The following is a 19963-nucleotide window of genomic DNA, read 5'->3' as shown; positions in this document are numbered from 1 at the left end:
TAAAAAAAAACAAAAACCAAAAAAAAAAAAAAAAACATAAAACATAAAACAAAAACAAAAAAACAGGAAAAACAAAAAGGATTGAAGATTTGGTACCAAGAGAAATGACCTGGAGGAAAGGATAAATTTTATGAAAGACTTACACGAGACTTGTCTATTTAAAACTTATTCCTAACATTATTCTTATTTCGATACTTTGTATCCTATTACGCGTTCCTTATCACTTATCAGCACCCTACATTTGAGGAAATAAAAGGGAACACGCATCACCCTAAACTCCCACAGGAAGAGATTATTGAATTAAATAACCATCACATGGATCCTCATGGAAGTTTTATGTCCACACGCTATCGTGCGGGCCTTTTTTTTTTATTTTGTTTTTGTCCCACCTCCTTTATGCGGCTTTTCAACAAAAGCGGGGTCTAAATTAGGTGCCATAAGCATACAACAAGTTCCAAAGTTTGGTGTTCACATGTACAAGCTAGTGTTCTACATTTCTGTTCTGTGCAGGTGTTAAAAGGCATGAAAAGGACAGAAGCCAAATTCAAGTGGATCATCTACTCTTTATAAGCCATTTGTTACAAACTTACAATAGCCAGTCTGCCTGAGTTATTAGACTTCTCATCTCTCTTGCCTGCAAAAGATCTAAATATTTTATTAGTGTTTATCGATAGGTGATATTACTCTGCAACATTTCTAAACACCTTTTATCTAAATGGGGCGTTGCATGACAAATTTTTAAGAGCCTTTGAGCTCTCAAGAGGAAACTGATTTCAGATTTCAACCCCAATATACCAATAGACAGACTATCTTAAAACCCATGCGAAGCAGTGTATTAGGCTTTTAAGGACAGAACACCTGTGCAGTAGAAATCTCATCTATTCAATTCATTTAAATTGTGTCACTTTTGATCAAAACATGAAGAAGAGGAACAACAACAATTACTCTAACCTGAATAGAATATACCAAGGCAATCCGCAACATTTGCTTATCAATAGATCATGGCTAATAGCTGATAAGCGCTTAGGAAATGTTCATTTATATTAGCACTCGACTGAAAGCTATCAGTACTGCAACTAATCCCTAACCAATGGAAAAAGTAACACAAAATAAGAACAGACACAACATTCAGCACTTTCAAAAGCTTATAGCACATAGAATTGTCATCATTATAACTAAATGTTCTGACATTTCTTTGTAGGTATTAATCGCTCACGATAGTATAGTAGCTCTAGCTGCTCTACACCTTTCCTAATCGATCAATGGATAACAGGCTTAAGGGGATGAGCCCTCAGTTTCGATAAATCAAGACTAGAATCAAGCTCTTCATCCAGCTCCCCAACAATGCTTCTGCAAGAATCAAGGCATATAGGTTATGAAATCGCATGTACTAAAAATGTCAAAGGACATAAATCCTCACACTTTTCCCTGCCGGATGAAACAAAGTTAAAAGGTATTACATGTTGTCACCCCTTATTATGTACAAACCCAGCACAAGCTGTTGAACACCTTCCTGTGGATCAGAAGAAGCCAGAGTCAAGTTACTTAGCAGAGTGAAAGTCCACTATCACTAGAAAAATAACCAAAAATTAAACAACCATTCAGCACTCTTACCACAACCCCCCACCCCTAAAAAAAAAAAAAAATATGGCAGCATCAAGACAAGGGTGATCTCACAGAAAGACGCTGAAATCTTCCTGGGGAAGCTAATAAAGGCTCCATTTAGAAGCTAACAAATATATTGATTCTCAAATTCACCTCCAATTGCACTTGCACCAAAAGAGAGAGAGAACCTGAGTCATGTCAAGCTAAGGGTACAAACCTTTGTGGAATAGACACGTTCGTGAGATTCATCAAGGATAATATTTGTAGCCTGGTCAAAGCCTTTTAGAACTCCCTGAATTGAAAACCAAACTTGTTAATACAATTATTGCCTCATTCATAAGATCTAGCTGGTCCACTGGGCTAATATCATGTAACATACCACTATATTGCGTCCATCATTTGTGATAACTGATATAGTTTCTGCACAGACAAAATGACTAGGGAATAAATTTTTAAGAAAAAAAAGGAGTACGACAAAGAAACTCTGAGAACTAACATCCCCAAAGTTAAAATCACTTTTTCCCACCATAAATATAAACCAAAGTTTTCAGGCTTGCTTTGAATCAGATTCAAACGATGCCTCGAGCCATAGAAGTTTATGCTCGAGTCTTAATAGGCATAAACTTCACAAGTCAAGGCACTCCACCTGCCGTGCTTAATGTGCATTGACTCTTGAGAGATGAATTGGATGGACTACTACTATCATTTCTGTTTCGTTTATATTTAGCTTATTTTTTCGTAACTCAGTCAACCAAAGTTACTAGATTGAATGCATTGCATAGTCTACTAAACCTTTGAACAATCTTAATGTCATTTAAATAATGTCTTTTCTTTCCAAGCATGATGCAAAATGCTTGCACTCGTTACTAAAAATTTGAAACAGAAGTAATCATCATGTTTATTTCTGTTTCTCTTATTTAATTGGTGTCATTTCTTTAATGTATAACCAATAATACTGGAACAAAGTATACTCCACATACTCTGGTACATCATTGAGCAATCTTGATGGGATTTAAATGTTTTTCCTTCTCACAGTAAATCTTCAATTAGAGTACAACATTTAACACATTAACCATTCAACAATTTGCTCTTTTGAATTCCCTCACCTCCACTAATTCTAAACAAACAAATGGAAAACACTCTGACCATTACTCTTTTGTAATCAATCATATATGTGGATAAGAGATGTATATGGAGACCTCAAACTGCTATAGACATATTTTTTGCAGAAGAAGTTTTCACAAAATCTTCTACTCCATAGTTACACACAACTTTTTGTTTTTTGATCGGTAAAAAAAAAAAAATAGAAAAGAAAAAGTCGTCATTTGAATAGCTTACACCTCAATGCACCTAGGCTTGTGCCTTGTACAAAGACCGACAAAACAGCTTGCCTACAGGTTAATAAATACATGAAACATAAAAGAATGGAAAGGGTTTGTCAAGTATTTGCATACGATCTACAAGTGATTCAAGTCCAGGGCCACCACTTGACATATTTGAGTTCACAAATGGATATGTCAGAGATCCGTACACAAGATTGGCTATGAACCAAATTTTCTGCCAAAATAGAAAGGACATGAGTTCTTCAAGGGCAATATACAGAGAAGTAAGGCAACCTGATATATGGCAAACATCTTGTTTTATTGGTTTATATACGAGGACATTCTTATAAAAAAAACAAATAAAAAACCTATCAAAAATTCATATACAAGGACATTTCTTTGTACTTTATACATTCCTTCTTTTTATTCTTTTATGACTTTACAAACAAAGCATTAGGGGACCAGAGGAGACCGAGGGTGAGATTCAAAATGGCAAAAACAAGACAATCAACAAAGTCACAAATAAGCATACAATATATTTGTTTAATAAATAAAAACATGAAAATCATCTTACATCAACTTTTTTTTGCTTTTTTTTGATAAGTATCTTACATCAACTACAAAGGGGTAAAAAACAAAACTGGATAAGATTACCATCTGTATAGAATAATCACTTATCTGTCATTTTAAGATCTCTTTAAAGCATAGCGGAGTCTTAAAATTATCATGAGACATCCAATTGCAAAAACGAAAAAGTCAATTCATACAAAATTTAAACCTTTATATACCCACAGATGCAAAGGCCAGACCAGAAGTAAACTATATTTACAAGTTTACAAGTCTCTCCGGTGATGTAAGTATTTTAAATACTGCATTTTCTCTAAGTTCAAAATACGGAGTAACTCAGGCTAAAAGGCTGAAAATTTAGGAAAGGATGATTGCACCAAACCATGCTCAATGTTGGTAAAGGCACACATAAGCACAAAGCACCAAGGCCAAAGCTGCTAAGAACATTAAAAGCGTGCTTTTTTAGTGAGCTTAGAGCACAAAAGCAGCACTTTTTACTTCTTTGAAAAAAAATATAAACTATCTGTGTTAATTATTATTACTCATCTGGACTTTTTTATTTGGTCAATACGTAAATTTTGACACTTTAGATGTTCATTTGATTGCTTATGTTAGCATATAACTCAATACAAACAATTCATGTGCTTTTTTTTTTATAATTGCCTATTTTTGAATCTTTGATTCAACTGTGTATCTTAGGAAAGGGTGATTGTACCATGATTTTGCCTCTGAAAAACAGAAACCCGATGCCCAGATGATTGTTTAATTCAAAATCCAACTAAACTAGGGGCTGTGTAGTGTATTTGTGTGTGAGGTATAGCGCAGCCACAGACATACAGTGATACAATGCATCCAAAAACACAATGAGACAGCCTCATTTGTATTCAAAACCCACCTCAACTCAACTCATCTCATCTCATCTCATCTCATCATTACAACTTTCCCAAATTTCCACACAAAATATAATAAATAATTCAACTTTTATTCTACTATTCACAAACAATCTCAACCCACCTCAACTATCTCTTTAATTCAATTCAGCATACGCAGACCAGCCCATCATCAGCGGACTAAATTAGCAAGCCATAGACACACAATCAAGTTACAGAATATGAACAATTTGCAAGCTCTTCGACCAAATCACATACAAAAATTTACCGTTTTGGGCAACTAAACCAATTAAGACTGAATGAGGAGCCCTAGAAATAAATTTATCAAAAAAAAAAAAACAAATGCCCAAGACCCATGTACCTCTGAGAAGGCAGCAATATTCAGTTATCCCGAGCCAGAAATAACGAAAGCACTTGAGTGACTGAAAAAAAAAGAGAGAGAAAAACTAGAGTCTTAGAAAAACCAACAGAGAGAGCCGAGAGAGAGAGATGAGAGAGAGACAGAGAGAGAACCTTGAAACGAAGCAGTGGAACGGAGGCCTGGAAGCTCGGAGTCCGGAGTCGGCAGTCGGCAGTCGGCAGTCGGCAGTCGGCAAGCGGCTGAGACGAGGAGATTTCAAGCTAGAGAGTTTAGAGTGGTGGTTAGCTGGCCGCTGGAGAGAAGAAGGTTCTAGCCTTCTAGGGTTCGCCGGTTCGGGTTTGGGAGTGGTGGGTGGCTCTCTTGCCCTCTATAAACCAAGACGGCGCCGTTTAGGTTAATGTAAACCGTAAAAAATTCAGAGCATTGACAGTAAAACTGTAAAGTGCCTATACTTTGGAAAATCCACTTTTTTTTTTTTTGATAGGCTTTGGAAAATCCACTTCTTTTCATTTTACCAAGACATTTTACGTTAACATCAAATTCTCTAAATTTATATCTACTTTATTAAAATTTTTATTTTTAATCTTAATTTATACTTTTTAATTATAATAGTAATTAGAATGTTTATTTTCTATTAAAAAAGAATACATTAAAACACGATATTTTTCGGCAAATATATTTTTTTAACTTTCATATTATTCCAAAGGTCATATTTCTTCAACAGATATATAATTTTCCAACAATTATATTTTTCTAGCAGTCATACTCTTTCAAGGGTTTTATTCTTCCAACAGACATATTCTTCCGACTGCTATATTTCTCTAATGGTTATATTCTTTTACTATAAAATATTATTCACTTTTATACAAGTTTCTTTGTGAAATTGTTTTTTTATTTTCTTCTGATGGACCGTTCTCTTTTTCGCAAAATATTGGCACTTCTTGATTCAGAATCTGAAATTTGAGGAAGGTGTGAAACGTGTTTTTGGTGTGCTTCAAGCATGATTTGCTATAATTCATGGACTTGAGTGATTTTTTTCACATTAAAACGTTCAATAATATTATGATGACAAGCATAATTTTACATAATATAATTATTGAAGATGAACGGATTAACAATGAATCTGAAGACTTTGAATATGAACAGATCAATGAAAGTCCACGCTAGCTCATGCCACTTAGCCCTATAATTGAATTTAGTGAGTTCATTCGATGTCATCATGATATTAAAGATAGGAAAACGCATTGTCAACTCCAAGAAGATCTTGTCGACCACTTATAGCAACTATATAGCGAAGCATAAGATTTTGTCATGTACGATTATATTAATGTTTTATTTTTTATTTACACTATCATTTCCTTTTATTTTTTTAGAAGATTATGTAACCATTTATCTTATGTAAAGAATGTAGTATGACTTTTTTTTATTCAAATCGTGCAATTACCTTTTTAATAAATATTCAAAACGGTCATAATTAATGTTTGTATTTTCCTTTGTTATATCATTAAGAACCTCATATGTCCAACATAAATAGATCCCAAAACAACAAATGGAATGTCCTTAGAAGCGTCAAACTTTCAAAGAAAAAAAAAATTACTCAACTAAAAAACAAGCCAACAAACAATGTGTATGGCTCAAAATAAATCATGAAAACTAACCTAAAATGCATTTCAAAATATACTAATTTCTCCTGCTACGACTTTCAAGGATTTTCATTTGTCATTGAAGATGACATTCTTATAGCATTGAAGACATGACGCTTGTATTAATAAAAATGAAGTATAATGATCTCTTCAAAGAATTCATGTACATGCGTGCATATGTCTCGGTGCCCAAATAAATCTAAAGCTAGTCACCTGTCATATATATATATGTTGCCAATTAAATCTAAAGAATTCATATTTTGCTGCCCAAACCGATATTTTGCCACCGAGCTGAGTGTTATTGGTAATTACGTATATATACAGTGCTTTTTTTGGGTAATATGCACAAATAATTGGCAGGCAAGTCTATCAAACAAGACCTATTTTTGCATTATGATTTTTTTCCCCTTAAATACAATAACCATGATAAACATTTTATTCAAACTAAAATTTCAAGAGATTGCATCCAACCAAAACTGCACGATCAGTAGATAAAAATTATAGAGCATGGGAAGAGAAAGGAAAGCTATAGAGATAAGATAAAAAATGGTGATTATATATGTGAAGAACGAGAGAGAGAACACACAGTTATTCGAAGCTTCCAGTAGTTTTTTATTTCTCCTTTCAAAGAACCCATCAAGTACTCCTTCCTGTTCTAGGATAGATAAATACACAAACACTGACTTTGCTTTCCAAGAAAATTTCAAAAATAGCCAAGCACAGTGTTGAAGAATGAAGAGAGAACGAAAAGGGAGGGAGGAACTGATACCAAAATATTGTATAAAAATATACTTGAGAAAATTATTTAGCCAACTGAAGTTAATTGACAAATTTGGCCATGCAGCAGAAATAAGTCTCGCTAAATACAACTTCTAAGCTACAGGAATTCCAACTTAGGAGTTTCATGGTACACCATTGTACTTAGTAGTCAAGAAAAAAAGTATTTACTTGATCTTTTTCGGTTCAATTAAACTTAAATTTTATGGAGAACTTTCTTAGAGTACTTGAATATTTCACTTTAGGCTTTAGCTCGCTCTCTCCCTCTCTCTCTCTGATCACACACACTGTTGGAAAGCTAATGGCAATGGTTTGTGAAGATTTTGTTACTTTTATGATGAATGGGCCGGGTACTACAGCATGATCTAATTAATTTCATGAACGTACCGTCCGAGAGCTGATAGTGATTGTACGTGCATGTCTGGCTATGCTAGTATAAGCTAGAATTTGGCCGGTAATGTTGGCTTGACATTTTCACGATTTAACGATGTGGGTTGAGACTCCTCGTGACATGCTTAAATGCATCGGCCGGAAAAATATCTAACTTTCACAACCCTAGCTAATTAATTATGATAAATGTGAGGTGACTTTCACTAGTACACGTACCTTTGAGTTTAACCTTTTGTACATCGCCAGGCACATTTGATCACACTGGATTACTGGCCTGTAATTTTTTTGACAAGTGTTAATACGTACGTACATGAGGCTTACAGGCATGTATTTATTGGGATGCAATATCAAATAATAAAATCATTACCTTACAGTGGTACTACTCTAGCAGATTGCATAAGATGATCAGAAGATATTCTAACGTTTTGAGCTGGTTTTGTAGTGTTAGAAACAGTTAAGAGTCAAGACCTCCTAATCTGCATCAGTCTCCAAATCATCACCCAGCTCGAGCGAGTGTCGAGCGAACGTAGATTTTGTGCACTTCGCTCAAGCCAACAGTTAAGCGAGAGTCGAGCAAAGCTCTCTGCCTAAACTCGCTCGAGCTGGGTGTCGAGCGAGGGTCGAGCGAAGCTCTCTAACTTGGATACCGCTCGAGCTGTATGTCGAGCGAGAGTCGAGCGAAGCTCTCTGCCTGAACTCGCTCGAGCTGGGTGTCGAGCGAATGTCGAGCGAAGCTCTCTGTCTTCATATTGCTCAAGCTGAATCTCGAGCTATGCTTGAGCGAGACTCTCTGTCTGACTTCGCTCGAGCCGAGTGAACCTCCGCTCGAGCAGACCTACGACACATGCACTATTCCATCTGAATTCAAGCCACCTCTTAACAATTGTCATAGTCGTGACATCCCCAATGTTTTTTTTTCCTGATATATTTAGCTACGTACAAGGCTTAGTTACTTCATCGAAGGCACACATGCATTTTGTAAAGTAAATTTGATGTTCCTATTACTTGTGGCTGGACATGTCTGCGTGAGGCCTGCTCTGTTACATGCAGGTTTTGTGCCCACGCAGTTGCATGCAGACATAGTGCATGCCAATTTACAATGTCTCACAATCTTGCAGGAGAATAAACTTTAGTTTTAGCTTCTTTCGTAAAGACTATCATGTGCACATTAACTGACATTGATTGCGGCAACACAACATATGATTAACCAACCATCGATTTACCGAATCAATTAATAAGGCAAGCATTCCAAACCCATCAAGCAAAACCCTTTGTGAGAACTCTCAATCGGCTAAGATAACTTCAAATAAATTGCTAAACACTTCACGACAAGGTATATTGATTTGAACATTAAATATTTACGAAGCATCAAAAGACAGAAGTAAATGATCTAAACTGTTTGATCTCATCCAAAAACATCATACTATTACCAAGACTTCTCGAGCTCAAGATCACACTGCCAGACAATTAACCAAGAAAGAACACCTTTCTCCCAAAACCCAAAACAATGTGGACTCAACTTTGAAAGCCAATTATAGATAACTTAGAAAATAAGACTAACTTTACTAATATCATTCTGTAAAAAAATCCCAATTTTGGTCTAGCTACTCGCTGATGCCATCTTCAGAACTACAAAGCCAACAATGCAAAGACACCTATCAATTTCTGAAACTCTTGGCATGAAATTCTTTAAAACAAAAACATGAATAATATACAAAACGAAAAAAAAAAAAACTAGAAAACTAGAAAACTTGTATTGTTTATTTAGTCTTCTCAAATTATGATGCGTAGAGCAGAAACCAAGCACTAGATTCCATATATAGCAGTAGTTCCTTGTTTATGGGGGAAAGCACCTGTAACCAGCAAACTTTTTTCCATCACTTCCTCAAAATGGTCTCTCACAAAACTCTTCCTCCATGCATTTCCTCGAAGCTGCTGATCATGATAGAAGCTAGCTAGCTAGACACCAAACATTATTTTGCGTCAAAATTAAGGAGAAAAAAAAAAACACCAACATTAGCGTGATTTAGGGTTCAATATCTAATAATACCAACATTATTAGGAGAGAAAATTAAAGAGCTAATGGTCATTCTTAATTAATAATGGCACGTCGCACGCAGTCATGCACATGCATGATTCTCATGATCAACCTCCTAGCTAGCTAGTTTCGGCATTCTTAATTAACATGGGACCTCATGCATGTTGGATTAAATTGGTCAATTATTTTCCGAGTCCTAGCTGTTGTTGACTACCCTAGATATTACCTAATTAAAAACTTGAATATTATTAGTTCATGTTTTATGTACTCCATTTGTTTCCTCGTTGGCTGCGCAATGTAGTTGAAATTTTAAATCTCTTGGATCAACGAGGCTTTCTTTAAACGGTTTGTCGATGACAAGTTTAATTTATAGAGTCGATCTCTTTCGTTTGTCAGTTTGTCAATGTCAAGTTTTATGGATCGGAGTCGATCGATCTCGAACGGATTGTCGAGCAGTATTATTTATTTCCGAAATTCAAAAGATTGAAAATAATAGCTAGGATCCCATAATTTTGGCCAAGACGGTGGTTCTGACTTTTGACTACTGATCAGATCACTCGAACTGACGTCGACTTCACGTGCAAGAAGATCAGACAGTTTGAGATTGTGCTGCATGCATGGTCGGCTAGCTAAAACCAAAAATCTTTTATTAATCTTATTGATTTATATATATCAAATCTGCCGTGGTCGACATATTTTATATATATATATTGTTTTAAAAGGATCTCAAAACGCTGTTTTGTTAGTTTGAAACGACTAAATTATGGAACGTCCCCATCTTCTAAGAACCATCTTTTGGGAGTTTATCAGATGATCTATAGCACATGTACACCACATGAGATGCTTGATTCTAATCATTTTTACTAGGAAATAAAACCTCGGTCAATCACAATTCAAAAGTTTGTTGTGTCCTCTGAATCATGCCATTAATTAAATTAAGCAGTTCCCAGCCACTTGCCGGATCTTGTGAATTAATATATAATATATAATATCATCATATAATTATATAGGATGACTAATCTATTTAATTTACCTTTTCTAAATCATTTTTTTCCTTTTTTTTTTTTTTGGGGGGGGGGGGTTGTTGTTGTGTTTGCCATTAATTATGTTAATATTATTACTTCATTTTAGGAGAAACATTCATGAATTATCACTATTTTTGGTTTATGTATATTTTGATCATGTCTTGGGTAAGTTTGTTTCATTTGGTCAAGAATTCCTTACACAGATCAGCATATAATTAATGAGATATAAGGTTTTTTAGAATTCTTAATGTTTAAAAGGGATTTGAGAATCATTTGGTACAACTATAAATTAAAATAGATAACGTGGTAATCTGCCATGCAATCACAATATACCATATAATTAAAATCTTGACATATATAATAATTACATATTAATTTTAATTGATATGACATCTCATAATAAAACAAAAGTATCGTACTGTATAATTAATATTCTAAAACTATATATCTATTAATTATTCAAAATTAAGGGGCTTATTATACATAAAGTATGACTTACAATATTTATTGGTGAGGTATTCAATAATTAGCTAGTATCCACCTCGTATTTTTATATCTATCTCTTTTTAAATCTAAAATTTATCCTAAAAATCTCGTACATCATGTACATGATGATCAGTCCGCCAGCTTAATTTCATTTCTGTATATATATATATATATATAGGACGTATTATTTTGCATGCATGTGCCAGCTCGTTACCAGATATATATTAATTATACATGAAAATCTCTCATTTCACATTTGTTTATTCATAATTGAAAAATAAAAACACTGTTGAGTATCATGATGAGGTTCTTGAAACTGTCTTTTTTGTTTCAATTGGGTTCTTTCTATTTGGTAATGATGACTCGTGTTGTAAACTGATTATCACTTGTCAGGAGACCAAGAATCTTTTATGAAATTAGGAATCACGATCTTATACCCAATATTTTGTTTTAATTTGGTTTTTAAGTTGCTTGTGATCATCAAATGGCATCTTTGTCATATGTTTCTTTTTTCTTTTTTATCTGTCTGGACTTATTATTAACAAAAATTCTACTTGCACACGGGAGGGGTACCCCCCGCGTACCCGGAACGTCCATGTAGGATTATTGAAACGGTGCGGTTTGCACCGTTTCAATAATCCACTCGTTTGCCTCCCAGATATAGAAAGGCCTTTTGAACTCATAAAACTGGTTTCGGCCATGGAACCCCGAGGGACTTGAACCCGCGTTTCGCCTCAGCAAGAAGATCATGGAACCCCGAACGGAAGCGTACGGGAACCTTCCCAAGCAAGCAACGAAAAAGTTTCAAGCAGGGTGGTCATCTTCTTCTGCTCAAACACACGACTGCCCCACCGACGTCATAGAAGACGAAACACAAAGGGAGGTACTTTCATGTGTATTAGTATCTTATCTTCTTGTGTTCTTTTGAAAATGCACCGAATCTCCCATTGATTGGGTTTGTTTCTTCAAAATGAATGTTTGGATTCTCCCAATACTGAGGAAACATTCATCTTGAATAACTGAAAACCCTAACCCTAACCCTAATATAAGATTTCGAAATTCTTGTAGATTCGAAATAGCACTTGATTTAGATCCGAAATTGCAACTGATTTCGAAATAGTTGTGGATTTGAAACTTGTGGATTTGAAACCCCTTTATCGGTATGTACTCTGTTTTTTTTTTTTTTTAGGAAAAAGCCTTTTAGGGTTTTAGGGGGGGACGAGTTCATCGGGTTTATTTCTCTAACATTACTCTTGATTGTTGTGAATGTATGCATGAAATTGAAATAGGATACTGAGTCCTGATACATTTATGTTGTTTTGTTTTGTGGGAGAAATTTAGGGTTCATCTTAGTCACTAGATTAGTCCTGAATCCTGATACATTTATTTTCTAAAATGTAAACTATCCATTTTTTGTTACTATGTAATCTTGTTTAGATTTTGTGTTTTTTTTTTTTTTAATTGCATATTGTTTTGGTATGTCAAAGTAGTCGTTGTCAGGTGTATATCAAGCTCTTGATCTCTTGTTGAGGTTCACCTAATATTCAGCATCTTTTTCTTAGATTTATCTCATGGGATTAATTCATGAAGAAAGTGTATAATTAACTTCCTGAATCTGTGAATTGTTGGTTTGTTTAATTCCTCTTTTCTTTTAATTTGCTGTGTGGTGGTTCTACTTTACTATTCGAAACGTGTCTGAGGTTTTGTTGGCATTCAAATGTCTGGTGAACCATTAAAAGGCTGAAAGTTGTGATGGGTCGAACTAATTGACTTTTCTCCTAAATATGTGCCACTTTTTTGCCTTTTTCCCAACAGATTTCGAGTTGGTTTGATATATTATTTGTCTTTTCAAACTAATCTGTTAGTCTGTTCATTATTTGTAAGGTCCAACACGTAGAATATCTTATTAATTGTTTGGAGAGTAAGATTTGTTTAGTTTAAATGTGTAGAGACTTTAAATTAGTCTTGATAGTTGATATTGTTTGAAAGAAGATGCTGCAAGTTTAGTTTTGTTCTTGATTGTCTGTTTTCCTTTTCTTTCTTCTTTGCCGTCAGTTTAAGAATAAGCTGGTTTCCACCACGGACTCTTCTTCATCTTTTGGTAAACCAAGTCTGGGTCAACCATTATGCTTCTGTGAAATTGAAGCCCAACTAAGATACTCATCTACTATAAAAAATCCAGGACGACCTTTCTTAGGGTGTCCTAACTACAACACAAAGGTAATGATATTAATGTTTAATCAAAATTTTAAAATTATGTGCATCTCACATGTTTCCAAAAAATGTTTAAAATGATTAGGGATTACCATATTGTAAGTATTTCAAGTGGGTTGAGGAGGATCAATACAAAAAGTCCGATCTAAGAGAAACTCACAATGAACTGTTAAGAGCCAAGAAAGAGCTGGAGAAGATACTCGATGATATCGAAAAGAGCAAAATTGATCTCCGTAAGAGAGCGGATGAGATCGAGATGAGAGAGATGACGCTATCCAATAGAAATGAGGAGGTTGTGAAGAAGGAGTTGGCGGTTCTTGTACGCGAAGCGCAAATAAGACACTCACGCACACTACTCCGAGTGTATTGGGCTGCCGCATTTGTTGTAGCATGTTACTTGTCTTGCAAATAGGTGACTTAGGATTAGTGTTAGAAGTTAGTTGCTATGTATATCTAAGTTGTTTATATGTTGGTTGGTGATGTTAGAACTTAGTCTGGTTGTATAGTCTAATTGTATTTTATGACAATGACATAACTTGTGGAAGTAGCTGTTTATATATTTAATATATTATTATATATCATTTTTCAACTTCTTCTCCTATTAAGCAAACAACTAAAGAAATAATATGATAGGTTGAAAGTGATACAAAAACTGGCTAGGATTTAACCATTATGAGAGAGCTTAATATTTGTACACTTTCTTTTGCATGTGTATCATTTATCTCCTTAGCAAAACATTTTTTGCTTGCATATGCGATAAAATTGATAGCATATAAGAGATTCAATTCCTCTTCTCCAGTGCTATATGAACCAAAATAAAGGCATAATGCAGAGATCCGAACTCATGAGCAATGAATTATGGTCTATTTTTGTGTTATCTGTAAAGTGTATTAGGAGGATGAATCCAAACTCATTGATATACTTGAGCACAAGAAAGCTCTTATTCTGCAGCCATATACCAGATTTCATCAGCGTTTTGACCACAACCACAAAAGCAAAATTCTGGCAATTGAAGCGTTTTGACCACAATGAGATAAGCAAATTTTTGATTAAATAAAATTCAAGCATCATAACCATACAAGACCGTAACTATATATTTAAAGCTGATGAAATATATATAAAGACCATTAAAAAAACTGTAGGGACAATTTGTTAGATGGCCATCACAGCTACTCAAAATGTAAATGATCATAACGTAAAAAACTTGCAAATAAAATGGGAGTCTCACAGGGGTATAACGTAAAATAGCATTATCCTGTTATTGGAGGCAAATACATATTTCAAGCAAATCTATCCCAGCCTGATCTTACATGCCTTTGTACCACTGAGTACAACTTGATAAACTTACAGAAATGACTAATGTTTCATCCAAAAAACAAAAAATGACAAAATAACAACACCCATGACTCATCTATAAATTAAGAGTTAGCCTTGATATCTTGAGTTTTTGCAATGAAAGATTGCCATCCGTATAACTATAGTATATGCCAGTAGTAATCACAAAATACCAACTGTCATTCACATCGAGCAACCACACCCTGCATGGAGAAAGATAGTTATCAGTATATCAGCTGCCCCCATTTGCCCCCTGGAATAATTTTTGTTACTTTTATGTTCAACCATTGTTCGAATAATGCCGATGATTGAAAGTGTGATCATTGATTGGAAATTAAAAGACCTTTTTACAAGTACGAATGTAAGGGAAAAAAACACCAAAATACTTTCTTTCTTTAATCTTTACTGATCATCTCTACTAATATTACAGACAACAAGATATGGTCATTACATTATGTAAATAGATTTAATAATGACATTCAGCAAGACATTATCTGTCAACTTAGACCTTTTGACTAGACTTAAAAAGGCACATATTCAGACGACAGGAAATGGCTTATTGCATTACTTTTTTTTTTTTTTCACTGATGACGATCAGCAAGAGATTGTCTTTCAACTTAGACCTTTGTATTAGAGTAGAAAAGGCTCATATTGAAAATGAACTTTTGGTACATGTAAGGTAAAAGAAAAATGAAGTATTGGATGGTAAAAATCAGTCTACTAAGGCTACCCAACAAGCAAAATTATGTGATATAATCCATGTCCAAAGATGAATCAAATTGAAGACAGGAAAGAGGTCTGTATAAGGAGTCACATAATTGAATCCAGTATCTCAGAAGCATGCATCTGAGTTACTGGGTTAAAGCTACTCTTCCAGAGACTTCAAACCCATTAAGAAAAACTTTCCAGCACAGTTTCATATGGAGAGGTTTTGCTTTCAATTCTTGTATTAGGCTCATATAGAACCAACCTATGTTATGGAACAGACAGCGTAACGTGTAACCTATCAAAGAAAAAAAGTGGAGCAAACTAACATACTACAGGTAATTGCTAATTCAAATGATTTTATTGTGTGGTTTATATAAAAAGACAGGAAAGTTTAACTTCATTTTTTTAATGGTCATCCTGGCAATAGATCAGGATCAACCATACTGCAATTTGACTGACATACTGAATAACATATACCACATGTACTGATGAAACCGAACTAATCTGTGATATTACCACTAAATTTTCATATAGAATTAATAAGAAAATCATCAACCAAACATTTCATTGAAAAGAACATGCATGGCCACGAAAGGACAAACCTCCAAATGTGTTCTATGATCTCTCCCTTTTCAATATGCTGATCAATCAATGCGGGTACATCATCCGGAGTAACATACCCATACCTGCCATCATTAACAAGGACTATGTAACACCGGAGTAACATACACAGCTTATACTCATTCCTAACCAATTGTTTGGCCAAAAATAGAAAAGCAAGCATAGCACGTATCCAACATTGGAAATTACACAAAAATGTTAAAATACCTTAATGGTGGGAACTAATATGCAAATATTACAGCAAATTAGTTCCCTGGGCCTTCCCACCACTGTTGACCCAATTGTGATTCATCCAACCTAATTTGTCCCGGTTGTGATCCATCCAACCCAAATTGCACCTATAAAAATTAATAAGCAAAAAATCAGAGTAATGTCAATACTACTATTGGTTGTACATGAAAAAGTTGGATAATTTTACACTTTCTTGACTCCCACACATTGGTTGTCCAAGCTGGGTTCCACCAATGACACAAGCTGATTTGTCTTGAACAAGCTGGTGCAAAAAAAAATTACTCTTAAATTCAAATCAAGTGTCAACACATAATTATAACAATTCAAGTATAAATATAACTAAAGTAATATAATATAACATAACCAACATTAGAAATATCTATCTCTGATGGGCCAAATAAATTCCTGCATGTGTCCGGCATTGGTGTATCTCCTCCATCTCTCTAATAAACAAGTAGCATTTGCAAAAAGTCAGTTTGTGCATTAATAAAATAAGTGGCCTAAAACTATATATTTAAAGCTGAAATATATTGCACCTGTTTACGTTTCCGGTTTACTGGTGCCCCGGCTGCCTTTCCTTTAAGTTTCCGCATGTCTTTCTCCATCCTGGATGCTTTCCTCAGAGATGGAGGTCTGCCTTTCCCTCTGACAACTAATGGACTGAGTACTTTTTTCGAACTACCCACTGTGGTTGTGTCATTTTGAGTACAAGGAACATTGGAACCAGTGAGGGTCATCGATGAAGGGTCTACTTTCTCATTATATAATTCAATCATTGCATGTAACTTATGTGTGGCATCCTCAGTATGTTTTTCTGAACCCGCTGCATGAGTAATCATTTCATAACAGATTTTTAATAAACTAGCATATCTGTAAGCATCTGGCCGCTGATCTCCAGCATCATAACTACTACCGATTAACGTGTATCTCCTTTTGATATCCTTCCTCCATCGGTCTAAAATGTACTTCTCTGGCAGGAATTTTATCCCGTTACATTTAAATACAGCGAAAATGTGCCTACACAGTATACCCTTCATCTGAAATAAACCACATGAACACTTAGCATCTGCACCTTCCTCACTGAAGTCCACAAAAAAGGTAACCAATTTAGTGAACTCTTCCACACGAACTTCGTCCTCTAATTGATAGGTCTTTACTGCACCATCCCTCTTAACTAACTCTGGATCTAAATCAATAATGCCGGTTAGTTGCATCTGAACTTCCCTAAATTTAGCATTTGTGTACAACTCTTGAAATCTCTTTTCGATAGGAGATCTAGATATGCAAGGAATGGTAACGCTAAATGAGTGGAAGTCCGCATTATTTTCATTCTCAATTTTTTTTTGCAACGCACTATCAAACTGATCGACAAACTCTTTCAAGTTTGTCTTCGCATGCACATAACCATCGAAAAACGCGTTCATGCTTTCACTGCGCTGCGTTGTACTCATCCCAGCCCAGAAACAGTCCTTCAAGAATGCAGGTACCCAAGACTCACGCTCAGTGTATAAACTTTTCAGCCAGACATTCTCATGCAAATTGTAAGTGGTGATTAACTGATCCCAAGATTTCTCAAACTCTGCAACAGTTTGCGTGTCATACACAGATTTCATCAACGCATTCTTCATCCCACTTTTGTAGGAAGCATAGGAGGACAACTTCTCGGGAACTTTTTTAAGTATATGCCACAAACAAAGTCGATGTCGGCTTTCAGGAAAGACAATAGCAATTGCATTTTTCATCGCTCTGTCCTGATCGGTGATAATAGCTTTAGGAGCGATACCATCCATACACTTCAACCACGTCTGGAATAACCAGACGAAGGTCTCTGTATCCTCACTGGAAATCAATCCTGCTCCCAACAGAATTGACTGCCCATGGTGGTTTACACCAACAAATGGTGCAAAGGGCATCCCATATCTATTCGTCAGATATGTAGTGTCGAATGTCACCACATCACCGAAGTATTGGTAGGCTGCCCTACTACGGGGGTCAGCCCAGAAGACATTCCTCAACCTCCCCTCATCATCCAAATCCATCAGGGCAAAGAAACCGGGATTTTTGTACTGCATCCTACAAAAATACTCTTGAAGCGCTCCAGCACCACCTTTACCAAGTCTTAGATGTCTTGCCTTATCGATATAATTACGACAGTCCTTTTCTAGAAATGGGAGGTTCTCGAATCCACCAGCGCCAACGACGAGAGATCCGAAGCTCTTATTCATTCGGATCCCAGCCATATCATTTATATCTAGGACTCTTTTTACAGAGTCACTCACTTCTCTATTACATCGGAAGAAGCGAGATTTATTTGGGCTAAGGCCATGGTTATGGAGATTATTCACTGTTGTCAACCGGAACTTCCCATCAACTTTTAAGGCATTAACCTTTGCCTTACATTCTGTCTTTCCTGTTGGACGTGGTCTAGCGACATTCAATGTCCTATTCCGGGCCTTCCCACCACGGGCACAACCAAGGGTGGCATATCGGACAGTGCCATCATCCCCTTTATCAGTCCTTCTTATCAATACCCCAAACCCGCTTTTTTTACCATAATGCTTATAATAAGCCATTAATTCTTCAAACGTATTAAACTCCATTCCCGACTTTGGCTCCTCAATGAGATCACCACCAACTTCATCCTCTAACTGTGGTGTCCCGCCAATCCCAACCTCAGTTTCTTCTGAATTGAGTCTATCCTCTTTACTTTCTTCAACTCTTTCAGATGTACATGGAATATCAGTTTCTCTACACTCAGGTGGTTCCTCTATATCAACTCTCCCACTCATAGCGGGGCTTGTAGCCATGAGAGGGTTCGGGTCACCGACATTCTGCTAAAAAAAAAAGAAATCAATTCCCTTAAACTAAAAATATGGCCAACTTATACAAACAAAAAAACAAGAACACAATTGAATCACCACTTCATAGTTTCTTGGATATTGGCCGCCATCAGGATATGGAGATAAAGGCATTGGCCAAGCAGGAAGTGGTCCGTAGTAACCGGGACTAGTGTAATCTACAAAGTACCGGTTACTTGATGGTATATCCTAGCATGTTGTTACACAAGTTATTTATGTATTTTGAAAATAAATATCAACTCAAAATAGAAATAAAGCAACACCTGTAAAAAATATAACATACAGCGGTTTGGGAATTTGAGCTAGATGGTGTTTGGGAAGATGAGTGTTCTTCCCCTTTTCCCATGCCGAGAGGAACTAATAGAAAGCTTGAACTGATAGCAAAGTGATGAACCAAATTACTTATTTATGACTGTAACATTCTCAAAATTGTATTGACATTATTTTTTTCTCAGTCTAATAAAGGTAAGAAAAGCCAGAAAAGCATTAGATGAACCAAATGCAAATGCCGCCTCACCCAACATATATAGGAATCTATCCATTTCGGACAAACAGTCTATCAATTTCAGAAAAGCATTAGATATGCATATGCTTATATACAGCATTAAAATGAGTGGCATTACATGCAAACATGTACGTTTTCCCGTGATCTACATGCACATGATGCTTCATGAGTGGTCAAAATGAAAAAAAATATTGATAGAACGGAAATCTGGATATGCTAATGAATGCAACAGTACGAACCAAAAGGAGGTTAATTCCAAGTCTATTTAAAAATTGATAACAAAAGATCACAGAGGTGGATTCAGCTTTTTTGTTATTTTAAATCGTGTCGAACATCAAGCTAGAACAGCATTATCCTTAATAGTAAAAACCACATCATCTTCACATG

General features: G+C 35.5%; 3 protein-coding genes across 4 annotated transcripts; 1 reads left to right on the top strand and 2 right to left on the bottom strand.

The window, feature by feature from the left end:
* Positions 1-941: 941 nt before the first annotated feature.
* LOC109018854 (sm-like protein LSM8) lies at positions 942-5099 on the bottom strand. 2 transcript variants are annotated; one of them, XM_019001046.2, is made up of 7 exons: positions 4898-5099; positions 4746-4806; positions 3060-3162; positions 1985-2025; positions 1823-1897; positions 1461-1513; positions 942-1350 (listed from the first exon to the last, which is right to left on the bottom strand). In XM_019001046.2, exons 3-7 carry the CDS (start codon positions 3097-3099, stop codon positions 1260-1262), a joined length of 300 nt encoding a protein of 99 aa, XP_018856591.1. In that variant the 5' UTR covers positions 3100-3162; positions 4746-4806; positions 4898-5099; the 3' UTR covers positions 942-1259. The 2 variants fall into 2 exon arrangements, with proteins under 2 accessions (XP_018856591.1, XP_035541544.1); XM_035685651.1 differs by lacking the exons at positions 4746-4806; positions 4898-5099 and adding an exon at positions 4509-4704.
* Positions 5100-11667: 6568 nt separating this feature from the next.
* Positions 11668-13899, top strand: LOC108981219. Its single transcript, XM_035685504.1, has 3 exons — positions 11668-11987; positions 13160-13324; positions 13404-13899. The coding sequence occupies exons 1-3, from the start codon at positions 11853-11855 to the stop codon at positions 13728-13730; spliced, it is 627 nt and encodes a 208-aa protein (XP_035541397.1). The 5' UTR covers positions 11668-11852; the 3' UTR covers positions 13731-13899.
* Positions 13900-16364: 2465 nt separating this feature from the next.
* On the bottom strand, positions 16365-19417 carry LOC109010737 (protein FAR1-RELATED SEQUENCE 1-like). Its single transcript, XM_035685623.1, has 7 exons — positions 19355-19417; positions 19132-19260; positions 18299-19044; positions 17588-18052; positions 16750-17437; positions 16582-16656; positions 16365-16475 (listed from the first exon to the last, which is right to left on the bottom strand). The coding sequence occupies exons 1-7, from the start codon at positions 19415-19417 to the stop codon at positions 16365-16367; spliced, it is 2277 nt and encodes a 758-aa protein (XP_035541516.1).
* Positions 19418-19963: the final 546 nt, after the last annotated feature.

The sequence above is a fragment of the Juglans regia genome, chromosome 14 (genome assembly GCF_001411555.2).
Source record: "Juglans regia cultivar Chandler chromosome 14, Walnut 2.0, whole genome shotgun sequence".
NCBI lineage: Eukaryota > Viridiplantae > Streptophyta > Magnoliopsida > Fagales > Juglandaceae > Juglans > Juglans regia.
The sequence above is the reverse complement of the archived record's forward strand: the minus strand, read 5'-3'. Positions and strand labels throughout refer to the sequence as shown.